Source organism: Stegodyphus dumicola, chromosome 2 (genome assembly GCF_044657685.1).
Source record: "Stegodyphus dumicola isolate Sdum_Otavi_A_Nest chromosome 2, ASM4465768v1".
NCBI classification, from domain to species: Eukaryota; Metazoa; Arthropoda; class Arachnida; order Araneae; family Eresidae; genus Stegodyphus; species Stegodyphus dumicola.
Genome location: NC_140769.1, coordinates 265,090,692 through 265,112,582, shown reverse-complemented (window position 1 = coordinate 265,112,582; position 21,891 = coordinate 265,090,692). Strand labels below are relative to the sequence as shown.

At 33.5% G+C, this 21,891-nt stretch overlaps 1 protein-coding gene and 1 long non-coding RNA gene across 15 annotated transcripts in view; one reads left to right on the top strand and one right to left on the bottom strand.

The window, feature by feature from the left end:
* LOC118181616 (uncharacterized) overlaps window positions 1-21,891 on the top strand; it is a 976,960-nt gene that overhangs the window by 599,455 nt on the left and 355,614 nt on the right. The window lies entirely within an intron of this gene.
* LOC118194436 (uncharacterized) lies at window positions 643-21,867 on the bottom strand. 4 transcript variants are annotated; one of them, XM_035365595.2, is made up of 4 exons: window positions 21,712-21,867; window positions 14,340-14,462; window positions 8,412-8,769; window positions 643-946 (listed from the first exon to the last, which is right to left on the bottom strand). In XM_035365595.2, exons 2-4 carry the CDS (start codon window positions 14,407-14,409, stop codon window positions 715-717), a joined length of 660 nt encoding a protein of 219 aa, XP_035221486.1. In that variant the 5' UTR covers window positions 14,410-14,462; window positions 21,712-21,867; the 3' UTR covers window positions 643-714. The 4 variants fall into 4 exon arrangements, with proteins under 4 accessions (XP_035221486.1, XP_035221487.1, XP_035221488.1 ...); XM_035365596.2 differs by having other exon boundaries at window positions 21,708-21,853; XM_035365597.2 differs by having other exon boundaries at window positions 14,340-14,418; window positions 21,712-21,792.

Sequence of the window (21,891 nt, the reverse complement as noted above, 5' to 3'; positions counted from 1 at the left end):
CCCATCGCCAATAGTATTTAGAAATGTCAATGTTCTGAAAATAGGCATGGTTAGTGCTAAAAGAATTGTGGCTATAAATGTGAGTTTAAATAAAAATGGATTTAAATCTGCCTCGAGTGTCAAATTTCTTATTCATTGTGGATCAGCATTTCGGCACATGCATAATTAGATGTTATAGCAATCTAGTATGCAAAATTTCAACGTTCTACTGCTCATCATTTTTTATTTCTGTGAGATACATACCTACAGACGTAACGAAACACTCCATTTTAATTCCATTTTAGAAAAAAATACTCCTTTATTCTGCTCATACGTGCAGATGTCATGCAAAAAATTGTAAAAATGGATTTGAGAACGCTCAGAATGGAAATTTCTGTTAAAATCTAAGTACTGAAATTTTTCGCATTACAGCACTTTCGTACAAAGAAGTTAAAAAAGCTGTAAAACGTAATTGGGTACCTATTAAAAACTGCATGTGCTATGTGCTAGGACGCGCGTAATCCAAACTATCAATTTTAATTCATATTGTATGTGTTCTAAAAAAATTCAGTAATTTTTTCAGAAAGCTTAAATATTTGTCCCATGAGAAATTTTATTGACATAAAAGAATCGGCATGTGTTAACGAAAGAGGTAGAGATTAATTTCAGCTAATGTTTTTATTAGAGAAAAAACATACATTAAAAAATAATCAGTACGAAATGCAACTCTGTGATTTAAATTAAATTATTCGACGTTCGATTTCTTCCCCGGTACAGATCCTTCAGTCGTTCCGAGAAAGCCTTTAATAGTGTCTTCTCCATAAGTCTCTTCAAAGGACCTTTCATAATCGCATTATAAACTTCTTCTGGCAAATTTTCCAACAAATCGGAAAACGCGCCGTCACTGTAGTAGCTATAAACATTTTGCTGCTCAATAACAACGTTCTCTATTTTGTATCCTCCATCCCTAAAAGAAAAAACGATTAAGATTATAATTTGAGATACGATAATAGACTCTTAATTTGATAATTTGAGATATATAAATTTGAGATTTTTTTAATAACTTGAGATACGATAATTATCTCTTAATACGATGGTAACAGATAAACATCTTTCTTCATAACTGAAAACCTACACAAAGACGCCGCCGGTTAATGTGACCGTGGATAATGTTATTATTCGGACATTGGCATCGAGTTGCCAACTCTCTTCTTCAGCGTTCTGTATTTATTATTTCGTGAATCTGTTAAGTTGATGTACAGGTGTGTATATCACACACATGGTCATTATGGCTTTATTTGTCAATGAGCCGGATGCATTGGGTAAAACCAGCAATATCCCGGCAATACTTCCATTGATTGATTGATTGATTGATTGATACTAAGGCAAAGGCAGTCTGAAATACAAAGTTTTTGAGTTCTTCGAGAGATAAATTCTTATGTACACTACGGGAGAAGGAAAAAAAAAAAAAAAAAAAGACAGTTCTATATTTTCTCGTTTTTACTGGGCCAACTGACGAAATTCAAATTGCGTTTTTCATATCTCGAAAGCACGACTTAGGATATATATACTAAATTTATATATAGTTTTGTTCTGATATAGGTATTTTAACACAAAATCGCACTTTTCTGAAATAACATGCCATTTTTTTCCTATGTTTCGATTCTACGACTCAAATTATGCCTAAATATTAAATTTTGTAAAATTTCGTGCGAAATTAACGGAGAAATATAAAAATTTATCTTGGCGTATATTTTTTGCAGTTTGCGCCAAGAATAATAACACTTAGCGAACTTCTTAATTTATGGTAACCTATTTTCTTTTCCCTTTTTACATTGTGCATGAGGGGGGAAAATGTCACTTCGTTCCTACTTTCAAATAATTTTAACAAAATGCGTAAACCACATTAGATGTTATTATCGCTTTCAACAAATATGCCAAATTTCAAAAGGCGGTAATATATAAATTCACGTGTATCTTCGGAAATTTTGAATAGAAAGCTCTAATTTTTTGCAGGTATGCTTAGAAATACATCTACTCTAAGATGATGGTAAACATTTTATAGGTTATAGTTCAAAATATTCTCGCTCCCTCTCTCTCTATATATATATATATGTAATAATAAAATTCCATAGTCAAGAATACACGTAAAATTCTAACTGCATGTTCTTTTTCATTTTTTAATGGCGACGGTCTCTTATTTGAAAGTACGTGGAATTAAATCCACAGCCCCGTAGTCAAGTTGTTTTTCCCGCCTTTTCTACACGTACAGTTTTAGAATCGTCTGGAAATATTTAAAGCAAACTGGAATGGCTGACGAGGCTGACGTCATTTCTTGGAAGCTCCGCCTTTCCAGAGGCTATAAAAAGACTCGCAAAAGAATATCGGAAGCGTTTTCTTAAATGTCACGATGCAGTAAACTTCATACAAAAAGTTATTAGTAATTCTTTTTATTTACTCCGGATATCTGATTTTGTAACTGATATTTCTCCTGACCAATAATAAATGGATCCTGTTTTTTAAACTTATCGTCTGATAATTTAAGCGACGACTACATTTATGATTCTTCAACAATCTATTTATTCCTGACAAAAGCTGGTACATCACATATATATATACTAGATATATATCTATATATATATATAGAGAGAGAGAGAGAGAGAGAAATTTTTAATTTACTTTATATTTTATTTTATTTTGATTTATCTCCTGGGAAATGAATAGTATAAACTATTGTAAACTAAATACTAAAAATTAATTCAGAAGATGAAATGAAACAATTGAAAAACCATTCAGCAGTCCTAGCAGCAGGGAAGTTCTCGATACGAATTCATTAAGCTACTACAAATACATTTCTTTCACAATCTTTCATAGCACAATTAAATATTTTAAAATCAGATTTAAGACTAAATAGATTATTCCAAGCTTCACCAACAGTCTCTTCCACTCCTACTCAAACCTCTACTACTGATGAAGCTACAGGCTCTTATCTAACATAACATAACAGCAAGCTGCTATGCAGCTTACAAATTGAAAAAAGTTTCAATTAAAAATTAACCCACCTCTTGGACAGAGGATCTTCACATGCTCAAGAAAAGGCTTAATGCATGCAGGCGTCGCTGCCAGGCCAATCGTGATAAAGAATACGAGAGCTCTGCTGCATACTTCTCAAACGAAACATGACAAAGCATAAGTTGGCAATACTAGATGCCAAGAAACGGGCCTGGCAGACCTTCTACACTAATACAACAGCGAAATTTGGTATAGCTTTCAAATTGGTAAATAACGCAATCTACAAAAGCACTGCTTTTAATGCAAGCACATACTCGCTTGCAAGTCTAGTGTGTGCAGTCTAGTGTCAAGGTAGTGCGAAATATATCATTAGAATCTGTTCTCAAGACACATCATCTGTATAGATTTGCCTTGTCATACAGCAGTTAGTAAATTAGAAACATTACATCTAGCCAATGTACTTCAAAAGCAAATCTTTTTCTTATTCGGAATTGACCATTCTAATAAAAAAAAAAGCTAAATCAAAATAAGGCTCCAGGACCAGATGGACTGGACAACATAATCATAACAGAAATGCTTCGAGCAGTTCCTAAACTTATGGTCTGCTGCCTCAATATTTGCTGTAAAATGGAATATTTTACAACCTCCTTAAAGGACGATGATGAGTCCTATTACTAACTGCTGTATGATATGTTAAGTGACAAGACCACTTAACGACACTCGCTCCTCCTACAGGCCGATCTGTCTCTTAGTGTCCTTAGGTAAGCTTCTTGAGAGACGTAACGTAGGATGACTGTTCTCAGCAAAACTATCTTCAGTTTGGTTCAAAGAAGGACTTTCAGTGGATCATGTGCTGTACAACCTCAAAATAATCACAGACAGCAGTCTTGCCAACAGGCAAGTAAACAGTGATAATCCCGTTTGATATCAAAGAGCCTTTTGACGCCCCTTGGTGACCAGATATGCTCGACTCACTGGACCGCCTGGGATTTAGAAATGATGTCATTCTAGCAATCAGCAGCTATTTGTCACACAGAACATTAAGAGTCACTACAGATAGAGGCATCTTCACAAGAGACACAAACTAAGGTCCTACATGGATCATGCCTTGGTTCGACCTTGTGAAACTTCGTAGTGGATAGAGCATTTAATCTACTGAACAAATCTCAGTCGGAATACACATGCACAAGCATATGTAAATGACTCTTGATAATAGTAGGGGCTTGATAATAGTAGGGACTCTTCATAATAGTAAGTAACAGAAGAAGATTAGAGACCAGGGCAAATCAAACGTTAGACTGTTTCGTGAACTGATGCTCACAGCATAAGCTTACTCTTTAACACGAAAACAAAGCTTGCCACAGTAACTGGAAATCCGAAACCCTAATTAGGACCCCAGTTTTCAAAATTGAAGAGCACTCAGTCAAGATAAACAAAACGTTAAAATACCTTAGCATTATTATAAATAAATTCAAATGGATTCCGCATAGAGAACACTTGAAAGATAAAGCATATCGACAGTACAGAAGTCTGCTCCAGATGACAGGTCACAGGCCACCGCACAGTGAACAATTCTGCCGCCATTGTGACGACCATGAACTGTTTGCTCACTGTGCAGAAAAATCTGACGCATTTCCTCAGCACTTCTAAAAATGTGATACCATACGGTAACAGTGCCAACACTCGGTCAAGGAGCATCCGCTGAAAATAAGTTAGAAAACTGCTCAGTCTGCAAAGCCGGACAGTTCGCTTAATCAGCAGAGCACACAGCACTGCGACAAATGCAATAATCAGTTTTGTAGACCTCAAACAGCTATGCCTGGTGGCAAAAGAAGTCTGCTCCAGATGACAGGTCACAGGCCACCGCACAGTGAGCAATTCTTCCGCCATTGTGTGTTTAACTGTTTGCTCACTGTGCAGAAAAATCTGGCGCATTTCCTCAGCACTTCTAAAAATGTGGTATCATACAGTACCAGTGCCAACACTCTGTCAAGGAGCATCCGCTGAATATAAGTTAGAAAACGTCTCAGTCTGCAAAGCCGGACAGTTCGCTTAATCAGCAGAGCACACAGCACTGCGACAAATGCAATAATCAGTTTTGTAGACCTCAAACAGCTATGTCTGGTAGCGAAAGAACGGGGCATAACGGTAAAAATCAAACGATTAAGAGTAGACATCATCACACATGATGCCATCTACCTGAATACGTAATATGAAAAGACAGTACAATTGGCAAAAACCTATCCTGCATAATATAACTATGAGGCACTTATGAGTGACATAGCAGAAGGGACAGCGGAACTTGAAATATATGCCGATGGCTCAAAAACTAAGGACGGTACAGCCAATACCTTCTGCACGATGGTTACTATATTTTTCAATGGTCACGTAGATTAAAAGAAATACTAATTCTGCCTTTCAGGTAGAATTATTTGAAATTTTCAAAGCAGTAAAGTGAGCTCTCGGTAAGCACTTTAAAACAGTTATACACAGATGCAGCATATCTATTACTGAAGCCATAAGTAGTGGCGCCTGTAATAGTAGATTGGTATATGCTTATTAGGAAACTTCTCTGTAGCAGCTATGGTCTAATCACCCTGGAATGGATCCAAAGTCCACGTAGGGCACAAGGAAAACGGGAAGGTGGACATATTGGCACAATATACATGTTCCCGGTTACGGGACACATTTCCAATCCGGAGTCAACATTGAAGAGAAAACTCAGATGACAACAACTCGCAAAGGCAATGGGGTATAGAAACAATGGGTCATATCACTCGTGACGCTTTTCTACTAGTCTCGTCCACCAGTACTCAGTCTCACATAACGTTTGACCTGCATTGTGCATATTTTCTTCACCATTATATTGTAAATTGTATGCAAATATTTCTATGAATTCCTATTTTGATACTTGCATATATTCCGTAAAGTTCCTATAATATCTGGTACAATATATGATTCAATGAAATTGATGTAAATAATCCTATAAGTAATGCAGTGCAATTTTTAAGCTTATGATATACTGTTCAGTTTTAGCAACAAACGATTCCAAAATATTTCTTTCAAGAACCGCGAATGGACATGGGTGGTGTGGGTAATATCATCTCGGGACTTTGGCTGTGTTGCACCGATAGTACTTTTTCGCCCTTCGCAGAACACTCAACAACAAGTTAACCCTTTGCGGCACAGTGTGTCCAGTCTGGACACATCTAAAACTTTCCTTCTGTACGCACAGAAAAATTGAATGAAAAAGGATTTATAGTTACTATAGGTTACTCTGAACCTTCTTTATTTATAGTAGATGGCATAACAACACAAACCAGTCCATATATTTTAGCCATGTTTAGTTTTTTAAGACCCTCATTTTTCAAAGAAATCTTCCAGATTTTTTTAAAGTATAAAAGGAATTGTTTGAAAAGAAATTTCGGTACTTTTCCGTTTCGCCGGCGCAAATCTCGCCAAGCAGACTTTGTTGGCGACAACATACAGTATACACATAAAAAATGTTAATTCTAAGAATTTTTTTTTTTTTATTTTGAAGGCATAAACATTTTAATATGGTTTAAAATTTTGTAAAAAGCCAATAAATAAAGACAATAAATTTGTAAAAAGACATTAATTTAAGAATTTACTATGATTTCATGGTTCAAAATCCTGATTCGCCGGTTCGTATCACGTGACCCCAAGTGATCTCATCTCACGTAAACTACGCTACTAAAATCTAATTCTCTCAGTAATTATCTACATTAATTTCAAGTTAAATCTTAATTTGGAATACAAGTTTAAATGCAAGAATTATTTCAATTCGTACGAATAGCTTAATCAGAAATTATGTAAAACCGCAGTGCTTTACTTCGCTAGTTCATTCTCATTAGAATTGATGAATTTAACACTTGATTTCGCCTTCGGATGAGCGGTGTAATTGCGTTCTAATTGACTTAATTACCGTGAATTGTCTTAGGGGATAAAATTTAAATATCGTGTAAAAATTCTATATTATTGTATGCCAGTATTGAAAGAAACAATCTGATAAGAAATGGCTTCAACTTGTTTTGAAACTGAAGCGTAAAAGGTTACCAGCGAAGATATTCATTCCGTCTGGCATCAGTGAAACCATTATTGGCGACTTTATCGTTTGCGCCGGCAAAACGGAAAAGTACCGAAATTTCTATGTTATTTTTTTGGCTGTATGCTAATCTCCTTATTCTATATTAGTTTTAAATTTTTACTTTGAAATCTTGCCTAAAATCAAACGGCGAAACCGATAATCTAGCACAACTGAAAGTCTGCATTTTTTGTTTCTTCGCATCTCATCGGTCAGTTCATTGACAACAATGCTCGTTTCAGCACTCTTTTCGAAGCTCTATTCAATCAGTGTGCCACTTTGGGCATACCCACAGAATTAAAACGATAAGTGCTATATTCACAAAATTTTATTTGTGTAGTCCTCTAGTCCTAATTAGACTGCCTACCTTTTTTTAAAATTTTTTTTTTTATTAAAACTCCGACTTTAAAAGATAGCGTGCCGGAAAGGGTTAAGCATAATAGTTGTAGGCCTCTTGTCCTCATGACGCAGTCATTAGAGTAGAGCATATGTTTATATACATGTAGATTTGCACATTTTAAATTTGAACAACGTTGATTTTTTTCACTGAATTCAGTTTTAGGTTTTGTTTAATTGAATTACTTATTTTATCGTATCGAATCCTGATGGAAACGTGGAATTTGCGCTCTTTTATGTTTATGATATTGTAATGGACGTTGAAGTTTAAATTGTTCTCAGGCTATCGTTAGGGTGGTCTGTCAGGATTGAAGAGATTGTGCTGTTCTCCGATATTATGGTGCGCGAACATATCAAAAATAATATTTTGAATTTTACCACTTCAGCGGTTGCGAGATTAAGATATTGTTACAATTTTTGTATTTATTTAGCTATTTTTATATTTTATGTAATTAAAACTGTTTTATATTCCTATGCAATGCAGCACGAGACTTATTTAAAGAGAAAGCTGCTCCGGAGAAAATAAAATACAGGAGCACGCGCATTTAACAAATAGATATCTCGTAATTGTACTCGCTTGCTTTCCAGAAAACTTAAAAAGCTTATAAAAGCCGGAATAAAATATCTGAATTCAGCTGTTGTTTGGATAACTGTTGTTGTTTACTGTAGCGAATCCGCTTTAAATTTTATTCACTTTTTATCACTTACAATTCATTACGAACCCGTACGCACACAACAATATTCTTTCTTCCCAAATACGCACGATATCTGTGAGTCGTAAAACGCGAGTATTTTCGTTTGCGCCCACAGCGGTTACGTAACTGCAATGCCAGCTAAACTCGTCGATGATTTTTAAAAGGTTAAAATCATTTCAGCATTCTGTATTGTTTATGTAAAACGTAACAGGAAAAAAACTTACCTATAATCAAGTAAGTACATTTTCATGTCTAGGAATTCAGTAGAAATCGTTATACTTCCTTGCAGTTTCAGGTTATCGGAGGCAATCTCCCAGCTGTATGATAAATCTATTGCAGATGCCAGATTATAAGTGACGTAGATTTTATCCTTTAGCTCATACAACAGGCAAACACAATCATCATCACTTTCAGAAAAAGATTGCGATAAACTGCCATTGTAGAATTTCAGCGTATCCCACCTAGAGTCTGGCAAGTTCAACGTAGTATTAATGCTGCTCTCAAGTCTCCACAGGAGATCCATGTATAACTCTACGTCGCGTCCATAAAAAGTACAATTTTCATCATTTATTGAGCATTCATCTAGTTCGGAAGAAAAAAACAACAAAAAAAAATTATAAGTCATTTGCGATAACAAGATCTTGGATTAACAGTATATAAACAACATTATATACTTCTCTTTAAAAACCGTATTTCCTTGCATATTTTTCCCCATTTTACTTCCTTGTACGAAGTAAAGAGGAAGGATTGTAACAGCGAAAAGTTTCAGGCAGCATATTTCAACGAAAATATCCATTTTGACCGCTATCGAATGCAATTTAACGATGTTTTTGCGTGACATCTGTACACAAGGAAAGAATAAAATACTCTTTTACTCCAAAAAAATTATACAGCTGCTTTAAAATGAATTCTGAAGCGAATTTTTCGTGGTGTCTGTACGAACGTATGTGTGTATGTGTATCTAGCATAAGTCAAAAACGAGTAGCCTCAGAACTTTGAAATTTTATATATAGGACCGCTATAACATGTAGATGTGCACCTCGTATTCTGGTTGCAATCGGCCGCACCAAACGTATATAAATATATTTACATATATATATCCACTCTGTTACCCGGCTCAGTGATCTCCATTTTTTTACTCTTATATGTTTGTAAATTGCGCACTTTTTGCTTCAAAAATGATTGAAGTATATTGTTCTTATCATCCGGTTAAGGTTTTTTTATGCCTTCAGGAAATCTGCCCGCAATATTTGTAGAATTATCAACTATTTAAAAGCTGTTTAAGTAAGCCTAATTTTTGAATAACATGACGGACATATTTGTTTACATTTGAAACAGAATAGTAAATTTGTTGCCAATCTAGAGAGACTAAGCTTCGCTATAACAAAGATAACGCCTTCATTTATTATTGCGAATTAAATCATGCTTAATCCTTTTTGGAATTTTTTCGAGGAAATAAGTGTTTAAAATTTACTTTGTAATTTTCAATATAGATATTTTGAGTTTTTATGTTTTTATGCCTTGTCGCGAAGTGAGAACTGAAATTACTGAATGAGAAATACTGAATTGTGTGTGAAAAATTGTATCTTTTTTGTTTTGTTTGCTTAATTTCATTTATACATCGTTCTAGATTTATTATAGTATTTGAATAGAATATATGGCAACGATTAGATAATTTTTCACATGATATAAATTTTATGCATTCTGAGTTATAATATCAACGAAATATAACATTGTTAAGTGAACCTAGTGCCAGAGTGTCGCTATGGTAAACAAATATAGTGAATTTTAAAAGAGTGAATTTATTCTATTGTGGTGTATGCGCTATCGACGAAGTAGATTTAATTCAATCCAATAAGTTTAAATGAAATGCAAGAAAAAATGCGTATAATTTAATATTCCGTACAAGGAAGTCATGTGGTGTACTCATCAGATTTTTTAAACTAATTTCATCGTCCAAAAATTGAGAGAGGAAAATTATGGGAATAATTTAATTTCCGAAGAATGTGTTTGCATTAAGAACATAAAAAATGAAAAGTAATCACGGATAAAATACTGGTAGCTGTCACAATATTATTTCTTTGAAAGAAACCTACGTACCAACATGAATGCGTAGTAATATTGTAGAGACATTAGTATTTTTTGGAAGCAAGAGGGATTGTAAAATATGCAAACAATGCCTTCGCCGGGAATGGAACTGTGGACCTCTGGAATGCGTGCCCAGCGTGCAGACCACCACACCACGAAGGCATGCCAAGAAGGCAGGAGAAATACCTTATAATATTAACATTACAATATCTGAAAAATACTGAGCCGTTAATGACGGTAATTCAGCCGGACACGTCGCGCTCTAGCTCAGTTACTTTGTAAAGTCTCAGGGGCACCCCCAATGAATAAGTTTATGACAGAGTTTCCAAGAGGGACATCGGACGTTTTTTTTTTTTTTTTTTTCTTATATCATATAAAGTAAAATCACATGAGAATCTGCACAAAATACGTTTCAAATAATAAATGCAACGGAAAATGAAATGGGTGAAATGGTAATACAAAAATGCAACTACAAATTGAATCCCCTGAATAAAAACACAAATAATCTAAGGGATATAATTGGCCACAGTATAGGATGGGGGAAATTATGCGAATATATATATTTTTTTTTATTTTCCGAAACTATCGTTAAAATGGCGGGGGGGGGATACGGAAGGAAATACGGTGAAAGATACCCACTTTTATAAATATACATGCATAACAAATATTTAATCATTAACAACGAGATTCACAGACTGAAGATTTCTTATTTGCACTTTGGTTGCAAAATTCATACGAACTTTGAATTTTATACCTTTCATTTATTATACAGTACTCTTGAAAGCGAAGTCCTTAAGTTCTCTTATGCGAGATTATATAGACTTGTACTACAGACGTCACGAAAAAAATCCATTTTGAATGCATTTTACAATCGGTTTCGGTATAAAGAGTCTTTTATTCTGCCCGTACGTACAGATGTCACGCAAAATATTAGTCAAAAGGGATTTGGGAAATATCAAAATTGATGTTTCGATTGAGGTATGATAATCGAAATTTTTCGTGATTAAAATGCTTACTAAAAATAATGTTATATTAAGCGTTGCGGTATGGTCATCTGAATATAACCGACAAAACTGCCGGAAATGTGTATTCACAGGGTACTAAACAGAGTTTTTGGTAAAATCCGAGTGCCTAACATCACATTGTTAGGCACTGTTAGCCACTCCGAATAGTAGAAATTTGGAGAAAGCCTTTTTAGGGGGCGCAAAAACGAAGTAGCTCAAATACTCATTTGTTTCCGACATAAAAGGTGTCAGTTCCTTCCGAAATCGGCAGGAAAAATTGGCGCAACTCCGGCAAGATCTCAGCAATTTTGGTGGCTCGATCGGAGACAATTTTCACGGTCGATGGAACAATACTAAGTTTCCTTTATTAGTCCAAAGGGGCTTTGTCGCTGAAGGAGTATTGTTTCCGTTTGGCGATTTTGCGTTGGTTCACTATAAATGTCCGTTTCACTTTTCAAACTGCTGCCACCCAATATTAGAGTCCTGCATTATATTTGAAGAAATTAAATAATGAAAAATCTGCATATATGTATAAAGTGGCTCCCAAAAGTGTTCGTACATATAGGATTTTCATTCAAATAGGGTTCTATCCATTAATTAAAAGTAAATTTTCTGAATAAGATTTTAATAATAAGATCTATAATCTACTCGTAACAAAATTACATGAAATATTTTTAAATATAGCGAAACTTTACTTTTAAGAAATTAATTATAAAAAATGACAAGCGAAACTTTATTATTAAGAAATTAATAATCAAAAAATGACAAACATTTTATCTCACAAAAGTCTTCGTACACTGAAATACTTTTAGATAAAAGCAAAATTAGAATTATCGTTTCTCTCTTTTTTTAAATTTTTGCATTGTGGTGGCATTTAAAAAATCGTTTGCTTTAATTTTTTATTGTTTACCTCATAATATTGTATTTATTATTGAAAATGGGTCGCAGTCGTAAAGAAATTACAAACAGCATTCGAAAATTGATAATTTTTCACCATAGTAGCGATAAATCGATTCGAAATATCGCTAAATTAGTTAATTTATTCCATTGTTCAGTGCAGTATGCGATAAAACGCTTTAAAGAAGAAAATCGGATTAAAAAACAAGGTAAGAAAAAGGTCGACCGAGAAAGTTAACTAAACGTGATGAGAGATTTATTATTAGAAAATTTGTGAAAAACCCACGTTTGAGTGCTGTAAAAGTTTCTGCAGAATTTAATGCAAAGTTTTCTACTTCAATTTCACCCGAAACTGTTCGACGAGTTCTCAGAGAAGCTGAATTACATGGGCGTTCTGCCCGTAAAACATTTTTTGTTAGTGAGAAAAACAGAAAGCTTAGGCTTTCATTCGCAAAATCAATGATAAATACACCCGAAACGTACTGGAATAATGTCCTATTTGCTGACGAAAGCAAATTTAATATTTTTGGCTTTGATGATCGAATAACTGTATGGAGAAGAAAAAATGAGGAACTTCATCCTAACAACCTGGTTGGAACAGCTAAGCATGGCGGTAGAGGTGTTTTTGTGTGGGGGTGCATGGTAGCATCAGGACTAGGTAATTTGGTATTTATTGATGGAATAATGAATTATTCTCTTCATTTAAGTATTTTAAGAGGCAACTTAAAGTTATCAGCCAAAATTTAGGTATTAGAAACAACTTTAAGCATGATAACGATCCTAAGCATACGGCTCTCAACGTTCGCCTGTGGTGTCTCTATAATTGTTCACAGGTTTTGAAAATACCACCTCAGTCGCCAGATTTAAATCCCATAGAACACATTTGGAAAGAATTGGAGGTTAGAAAACGAAAACACGACATCAAAACGAAAAGCGAACTCAAAACAGTCATGATGGAAGAATGGATGAACATTGATACAGAAATTACAAAAAAAAAAAAAAAAAAAAAAACTAGTAAAATTCCAAACTTTTAAAAGCTGTTGTGGATGCTAAAGAATATCCTACTAAATATTAATTTAACGAAAAATGAAAGTATTTACTAATATGTCAAGATTTTTTTAAGTGTACGAAGACTTGTGTGAGATAAAATTTTGTCATTTTTTGATTATTAATTTCTTAAAAATAAAGTTTCGCTATATTTTAAAAATATTTCATGTAAATTTGTTACAAATAGATTATAGATCTTATTATTAAAATCTCATTCAGAAAGTTTACTTTCAATTAATGGATAGAGCCCTATTTCAATGAAAATCATAAGTGTACGAACACTTTTGGGAGCCAATGTATATACTATTTCTCGCATTTTGATAAAACTACGGTTCAACAGAGAGCTATCGAATTTTAAATGACGTAACTTTGCGAATATGGGCATGTGGAAACCCAAATTTGGAATTTGTTTTATTACGGATTTCATATTTTGTAAAATTTTAACGAATTTTTGATTAACAAGCTCAAAGATTTCAAAGCGAGCAATGGCAGCATTGTACAGAAAAACTTTTTTTATCTCCAGCATCACGAGACTGCATATTCGAAATTCTTAAGATAGGCTCAATTTAAAACTATTTTGCGATATTGCTCTTGAACTGAATTTTATAGGTTTAAGTGCGAAGAACGTGATATTTAATAAATGAAGGTTACAGACAAAATAAGTGCCCCTTTGGACGTACTTTAAAATCTGAAACCTTTCAGAATTTTTTCATTTTTATTTTCCATTTTTATTTATTTATTTATGTTTATTATTAGCATATTCGAATTTACATTCCAGATCCATTTCAAGGATAAACAAAATGTTTTGCACTTCTGCGTACTTGATAATTTACATAGGACATCTAACATAAATCGGAGAAATAGTGTTCCCGTAAAATTTGAGAGTCCAACTGCTTAAACTGACGCCCAAATTTAAGTAGTACAAAATTTGCTTACACCATATTGATCTTTCTGCTTTTCAAGCTTGGAGTAGCTGGTGAGTTCTTGTATAACATGGTACGTAATTAACGTTTAAATGCCAATTAATTAAATGCTAAGTAGTATATCTGCACACATTCTCCAAGAAAAAAATTCTCAAAAGCAAAATGATACAGTAAATAGAAACCTGATACTTACTAAATTGTGCACCAACAACAAACAACAAAACTGGGGTTAGATAAACGTAGGGAAGTAACTGGAATTTCATCTTTCGTCACTAGTGAAAGAAATTCAGTGATTACTACGACAGACGGATAATTCCTAAAAATGCGAAGAAAAAACATTAAAACTACTTTGAATTAATACTAAAAATTCTATATATATGATATGAACAATTATTTCTTCTTACAAAATAATCTGTGCGTCGTGTGAGAAGTAAATTACATTAAAAAGATTTTAAAAATAACTTCTCTCAATGTTTCCTTCACGTAATGATTTGCTGAAAGATTTATACAGAATAAATCATAAAAAGTAGAAGCTACTTAATTGTCATCACACTTGTCCACGACTATTTTGATAAAATAATATCCTTTAAAAGAGCAATGGAATTTAATTAATAAATACAATAATAAGTATATAACTAATAAATACAACAATTAAAGATATAAATAATATATTTATCCTTTAAAATCGTGATGTAATTTAACTGATTAATACAACAATAAATATGTAACTAATAAATAAAACATTAAACATATAAATAATATGTTTAAACAGAAATGGAATTTAACTAATAAATACGTGTGTGTGTGTGTGATTATGGTAAAGCCTCGAGGGCTATCTGCCTAAAGGGAGGGATGCCTTTCGTGGAGGACTTTCTAAGGGAAACTGGCTCGTATACACGTTACACATGGGAAAAACCACGAAAACGCCCATGCAGCCAGCCCGTTCGCGGGATTCGAACCTCGGACCGAGCTACCAGTGTTCAGCGACTTTACCGCTCGGCCGCTGGTGGGCCAACTAATAAATACGAAAATAAAGATATACAAACACTACAATAAACATATAAATAATATGTTTAATCCCTTAAAACATAAATGGAGTTTATCTAAAAAAATGCAAAAATAAACATACAATTAATAAATACAGTAATAAACCTATAAAATAACCTCTTTAAAATAGCAATAGAATTTAACTAATTAATTCAACAATAAGTATTTAAATGTGCTTAATACTTTAAAACAGCAATAGAATTTTACTAATAAATACAACAAAAAACATAAAATCAATAAATACAATAATAAGCATACAATTAAAAAATACAATAATAAACATACAAATAATGTTTAAAATAGCAACAAAATTTAACTAAAAAATACAGCAATAAAAATATGACCAATAAATTTAACAATTAACAAATCCCTTAAAACAAGGAATAGAATTTAACTAATAAATGCAACAATAAACATATAAATAGATAACTTCACAGAACTTGAGTGAGGAAAAAATAAAAATTTGTTCATAATGTCTTCAGCGCAATAGTTCATTTATAAATTGTTCATAACATATCTGAAGATTATTTGACCGATGCAATAACCCTAACCTTAGCACTCGCAGCCTACCACTTATTCACTTGAAGACAACACGTAAATGTAAAATTAAAAATCTGATGTGTACATCACATGACTTCCTTGCACGGAATATTAAATTATGCACATTTTTTCTTGCATTTCATTTAAACTTATTGAATTAAATTTACTTTGCCGATAGCGCATAAACCACAATAGAATAAATGCACTCTTTAAAACTCACTATATTTGTTTAGCATAGCGACACTGACGCTAGGTTCACTTAAAAGCGTTACATTTCGTCCATATTATAACTCAGAATGCACAAAATGTGTATCATTTAAAGAATTATCTAATCGCTGCCACATGTTCTATTCAAATACTATAATAAAGCTAGAACGATGTATAACAGAAATTAAGTGAACAAAACAAAAAAGAAACAGTTTTTCACAGACGATTGAGTATTTCTCATTCAATTAATTCAGTTCTTACTTCCCGACAAGACAAAAATACATAAAAACTCAAAATATCTATATTAAAAATTACGAAGTAAATTTGAAACACTTTATTTCCTCGAATAAATTCCAGAATGGATTAAGCATGATTTAATTCGCGATAATAAAAGAAGGCGTTATCTTTATTGTTGCGAATCTTAGTTTCTCTAGATTGGCAACAAATCCGCTATTTTGCCAAGTTTAAAATGAAAAATAAACATATACGCCAACGCAAAATTCATTAGGCTTAGTTGCACTGAAACAACTTTTAAATTGTTGATAACTCCACAAATATTGCATGTAGATTTACTAAAGGTATAGAAAACCTTAGCCGGAAGATAAGAACAACATAAGTCAATCATTTTTAAAGCAAAAAATGCACAAATTACAAATATATAAGAATAAAGAAACTCAGCTCACTCAGCCGAGTAACAGAGTGTATATATATGTGTACATACAGTGGATGGACAAAAATATGGAAACACTTTGTGAAATGCATCTTTGAAAAGAAAGATTGATTTTAATGAAATATGTAGGTGGCGCTGGCGTTTTTGACTACTGACGCCACCTATACAACTTCGTAAATGTGCTAAACAGTTCAGTTGTTGTCGGAGTACTGTTATGTGAGGTTGTCATTGCATTATGTCAGCGTTAACAGACTTCGAACGTGGGCAAATTGTTGGAGCACGTATGGTAGGTGCTTCCGTAAGCAAGGTAGTCGAGGTATTTAGTGTTTCAAGAGGTACTGTATCGAAGATTTATTCCGCATATTTGAAAAGCGGAAAAACATCATCTGCTAAATCACAGCGCGGACGAAAGTGTGTTCTGAGTGATCGTGACAGACGATCATTAAGGGCAATTGTGACGAAAAATAAGAAGACCACAGCTGCAAAAGTTACTGCTGAAATGAATGTTGTGTTACCGAACCCTGTGAGTACCAAAACAATTAGAAGGGAGCTTCATAAACAGGGAATTGCTGGCCGTGCTGCAATTGAGAAGCCACTCATCAGTGACGCTAATGCCCGTAACAGGAAAAGGTGGTGTTTAAGTCATAAAGCCTGGACTATAGAGCAGTGGAAGCGAGTAATATGGTCTGACGAGTCTTCTTTCACATTGTTTCCCACTTCTGGCCGAGTTTACGTCTGGAGAACGCCATCTCAAGCCTATAATACAGACTGCTTGTTGCCAAGAGTGAAACATGGCGGGGGTTCTGTTATGGTTTGGGCAGCCATATCGTGGTTCTCTGCTAGCCCCATGATAACTGTGATAACTGCGTCAGGGCACATGACTGCCAAGACTTATGTGAACATTTTGGCCGATCAAGTTCATCCCATGGTACAAACTTTGTTCCCCGATGGTGATGGTGTCTTCCAAGACGACAAAGCTCCTGTTCACACAGCTCACATTGTCCAGGACTGGTTTTCTGAGCAGGAGAATGAGTTGTCCCATCTCCCCTGGCCACCACAGTCACCAGACCTGAATATTATCGAACCTTTGTGGTCTACATTGGAACGGAAAGTGCGTTCTCGTTATCCACCGCCAACATCGTTATCTGAACTTGCCACCGTTTTGCAGGAAGAATGGTATAATATTCCCTTGGCAAACATAAAGGAACTGTATTTATCCATTCCGAGAAGACTGCAAGCTGTTTTGGATGCCAACGGGTTTCCTACACCATATTAAGCAAGGAAACATGTTTTTTTAAAGGTGTTTCCATATTTTTGTCCAACCCCTGTATATTTATATGCTTTTGGTGCGGCCGATTGCAACCAAAATACGAGGTGCACGTCTAGATGTTATAACAGTCCTACATGCAAAATTTCAACGTTCTGAGGCTTTTTTGAATTACGTGAGAAGTAGTTGTACTCACAGACGAAACGAAAAATTCTTTTCAGAATTCATTTTAAACCAGTTTTATAATTTTTTTTTGGGGGGGGGAGATGTGTCCTTTATTCTGTTCTTACGTACAGATGTCATACAAAAGCATCGTTAAATTGCATTCGATAGCTGTCAAAATGGGTATTTTGCTTGAAATAGGATGCCTGAAAATTTTTGCGATTACAATACTTCCTTTTTACTTCGTGCAAGGAAGTAAAAATTAGCCAAAAAAGCTCTTCTGTTTTGGAGTAGATGCTTTCAGGGCCCTTTTTTTCAGCCCAAAAGGCACTATTAAACTCAAAATGGAATTTTGCGTTGACAAACGGACGTATCAGTTTTCAAACTGTTGCCAGAAATATTATTACCCTGTATTATTTATAAAAATAAATAATGAAGATTCTGCATGAATGTATACATCTTTCTCGCACTGTGAAAAAACAACAGCAACTAGACCCATCAAATTCTGAATAACGTTGTCCTCTACCCGAACATGGGCACCTAGAAGCAGTAATTTGTTTTATTATTTATTTAATATTTTGCAAAGTTTTAATTAGTTTTGATTAACAAACTGAAGTATTTGAAATCGAACAGCGGCGGCAGTGTTCAAAAATAAATATTTTTCCTCCAGCGCGTGAGAATGCTGTTATTGCAATAAATGTAAGATATTTATCTTTCAGTTTTAATTAACAAACTCGGCTTTATGAAAACAATGTGCTGTCACGGCCGGAAATAAAATAGTTTTATCTTCCACGCGTCATCGTTCATTAAAGCTTAAGATATTTTCAAACTTAATCTGGAAGGTTACCGAGTAATAAACTAGGCAGTTTAAAAGAAGTTCCTAAGAATTCTACTTTTTAATGTGATTGATTTAAATAGACATGTATTGAAATCATGAAAGGTCTAATTAGAAATATTCAATATTTTTCTGAAATTACACTAGCTGGACTCGTTGAAATTCTTATGTCCATTTTTATGATAATTATTTCGTCGGTCTGGCCGCTCGCTGTTTTTAAATATTTTGTGATTATGCTTAAATTGAATTTTATGTGGCGTAAGTGGATTTTGTGATGATGCTTAAATTGAATTTTATGTGGCGTAAGTGAGAACAACGTGATATTTAATAAATAATGTTAATGCATTAAGCCTTAATAATAAAAAAATATTTTTTTCTGTTAGCCATCTTACGACGAAAACTGAAAAATGAACTGAAAAAAATACAAACATGTATGCCAAAACACTCGAAATTTCTAAACATATACTGCTATTCAGCTTTTAAAAATTTTGTGATTTTTCTTGTTGTACTGTATGTGGCGTAAGTGAAAAGAAAAGGATACTTAATAATAAAGCTAAAAACACTAAAAATATGGGTTGGCAGCAGTGAATGCAGAAGCAGTCGTAGATTGCGAGCTCAGCGAGAGAGTAAAAAAAACCTTAACAAAGACTTTTGGATGATAATTAGAATAAGAAACATTTCAATTAATTTTTTTTTTTTTTTTTTTTTTTTTTTTTTAGTCCAAAGGGGCTTTGTCCCTGGAGGACTATTGTTTTCGTTTTGCGATTTTGCGTTTGTTCACTATAAATGTCCGTTTCACTTTTCAAACTGTTGCCACCAAATGTTAGAGTCCTGCATTATATTTGAAGAAATTAAATAATGAAAAATCTGCATAAATGTATGTCTATTTCTCGCATTGTGATAAAACAACGGTCCAAAAAGCCGTCGAGTTTTGAATGACGTCATCCTACTGCGATTGTGGGCATCTGAAATCCCCAATTTTATTATGGATTTCATATTTTGTAAAACTTTAACGAATTTTCAATTAACAAATTCAAGGATTTCAAAGCGAGCCATGGCAGCGTTGTACAGAAAAAACATTTTTATCTCCAGCGCGCGAGACTCTGTATCGGAAATTCTAAAGACGTGCTCACTTTAAAACTATTTTGCGATATTGCTCTTGAACTGAATTTTATGGTTTAAGTGCGAAGAACGTGATATTCAATAAATAAAGGTAACAGACAAAATGTTAAAAAAACGCTCCTTTGAACGTAATTTAAAATCTGAAACCTTTCAGATATATAAAGATAAAAATCTGAAAGGTTTTATCTTTATATATATAAAGATATATCATATATATATGTGTGTGTGTGTAAGATAAAAAATATAAAAGCAAATTTCAAAATTTAATTCACTATAACCTCTTTACTTTCTATTTCATTTGGAAACTTCATCTATATGTCCTAAAAATAGCGCTGTAAGTCCAAATTCTTCGCTACTCATCTATTACGCCCGCGCCAAGCTCCAAATTATTCATTTCATATCATGACATATATTTTTTTTTAATATTTATTTCATATTTTGTAAACATTTTACGAATTTTTATTTAACAAACTTTCAGTTTTAATCCATGAATTGTAATCTATGGATTAAAATTGAAAGGTTACATATATATATATAATTATATTTTAATTGCGTAACCAATCCTTTAACATAAACTGTTGAACTAACTGTGACAACAAGGCTGCCCTCTGGTGAGTAGCCAGAGAAGTACTTCAGTAAAAGCCAAGCGTCCCACTTTCTAGGTTGTATCAGACTCTTACACTCTAATTTTCTTAAAGTTAAATGTAATGTCCGTGTGTAACTTACACCGGTTAATAAATACTTGTTACACTACACAGGACTCTTCTATGACCTTATCTAAAACGACCCCCAAACAAAGTGCCGCCCAACGTTAATGTTTAGCACAATTGTTAATATATGATTATATTTTAATCCATAAATTGTCAGCCATTTGAAAGTAATGAGTTGCCACTGCCTCAAATAGAATATTTATTAACTCCGCGCACCAGCGAGCTCTTATTGCGTAAAATGTAAGATATTTAATCTTTCAGTTACTAAATAGGAAGTCGAAAAGGAAGAAAAGTTCTTAAAAATACTTTTTTCTACTTCGCAATCTGATTGATTAAAATAAAAATGCATTTAAATCCTGAGACATCTAATTAGAAATACTAAATATTTTTATGAAATGACACAAACTGGACTCAATAACTCATTCAGGCCACTAGCCGCTCGAGTGGCTAGTTTACAAAGAAATAATACAGTCAGTATATAAGAAATTATTAGTAAACTCTAAACAATTGGTAACCTCGGTGAGCTCAGTTTCGTTTATTCTTATATGCTGGTAAATTGTACATTTTTTGGTTTAAAAAGGGTTGAATTATGTTGCTCTTATGTTCCGGTTAAGGTTTTTAGCCTTTAGGTAATCTGCATCCAATAATTATAATTTTACATAAAGAATAATAAAATTGTGGTCGCTTAAATAAGGAATCCTGTTAATCAAATTGCATTGTCAAAATGTTTCAGGCCTTATGTTCATGAATTTTTCAACAGTGCTCTTCGCTTTTATTATTCCTGATATAAAATTCTATGTGATTTTTGCACACAAAATTACTTAATCTCGTTCTCATATGATAAAACATTTTTGTCATTAATTTTATGAATTTTAAATAAAAACTTTTTGAAAACTTTTTAAATGTCTATAAAGTCTATAATCAATGGAATTTAAAATTGACAGCTTAAAATAGTTTCTCGTGATTAATAAATTAATAATTATATAAAAACTAAAACTTACTTACAACACAAAACCAGCTAAGCACCTTCCAAAACTTTTGAAATAATTCAACGGACGTGACCACACTCGGGCAAGGCTAGATGGTAATATAACCTCGTTCGGACAAAAGAGAGAAAATTCAAATATCTCGCCAATTTTCGCCAAGCCTACGGCAAAGAATATGAATTGTACATAGACGTTCTTT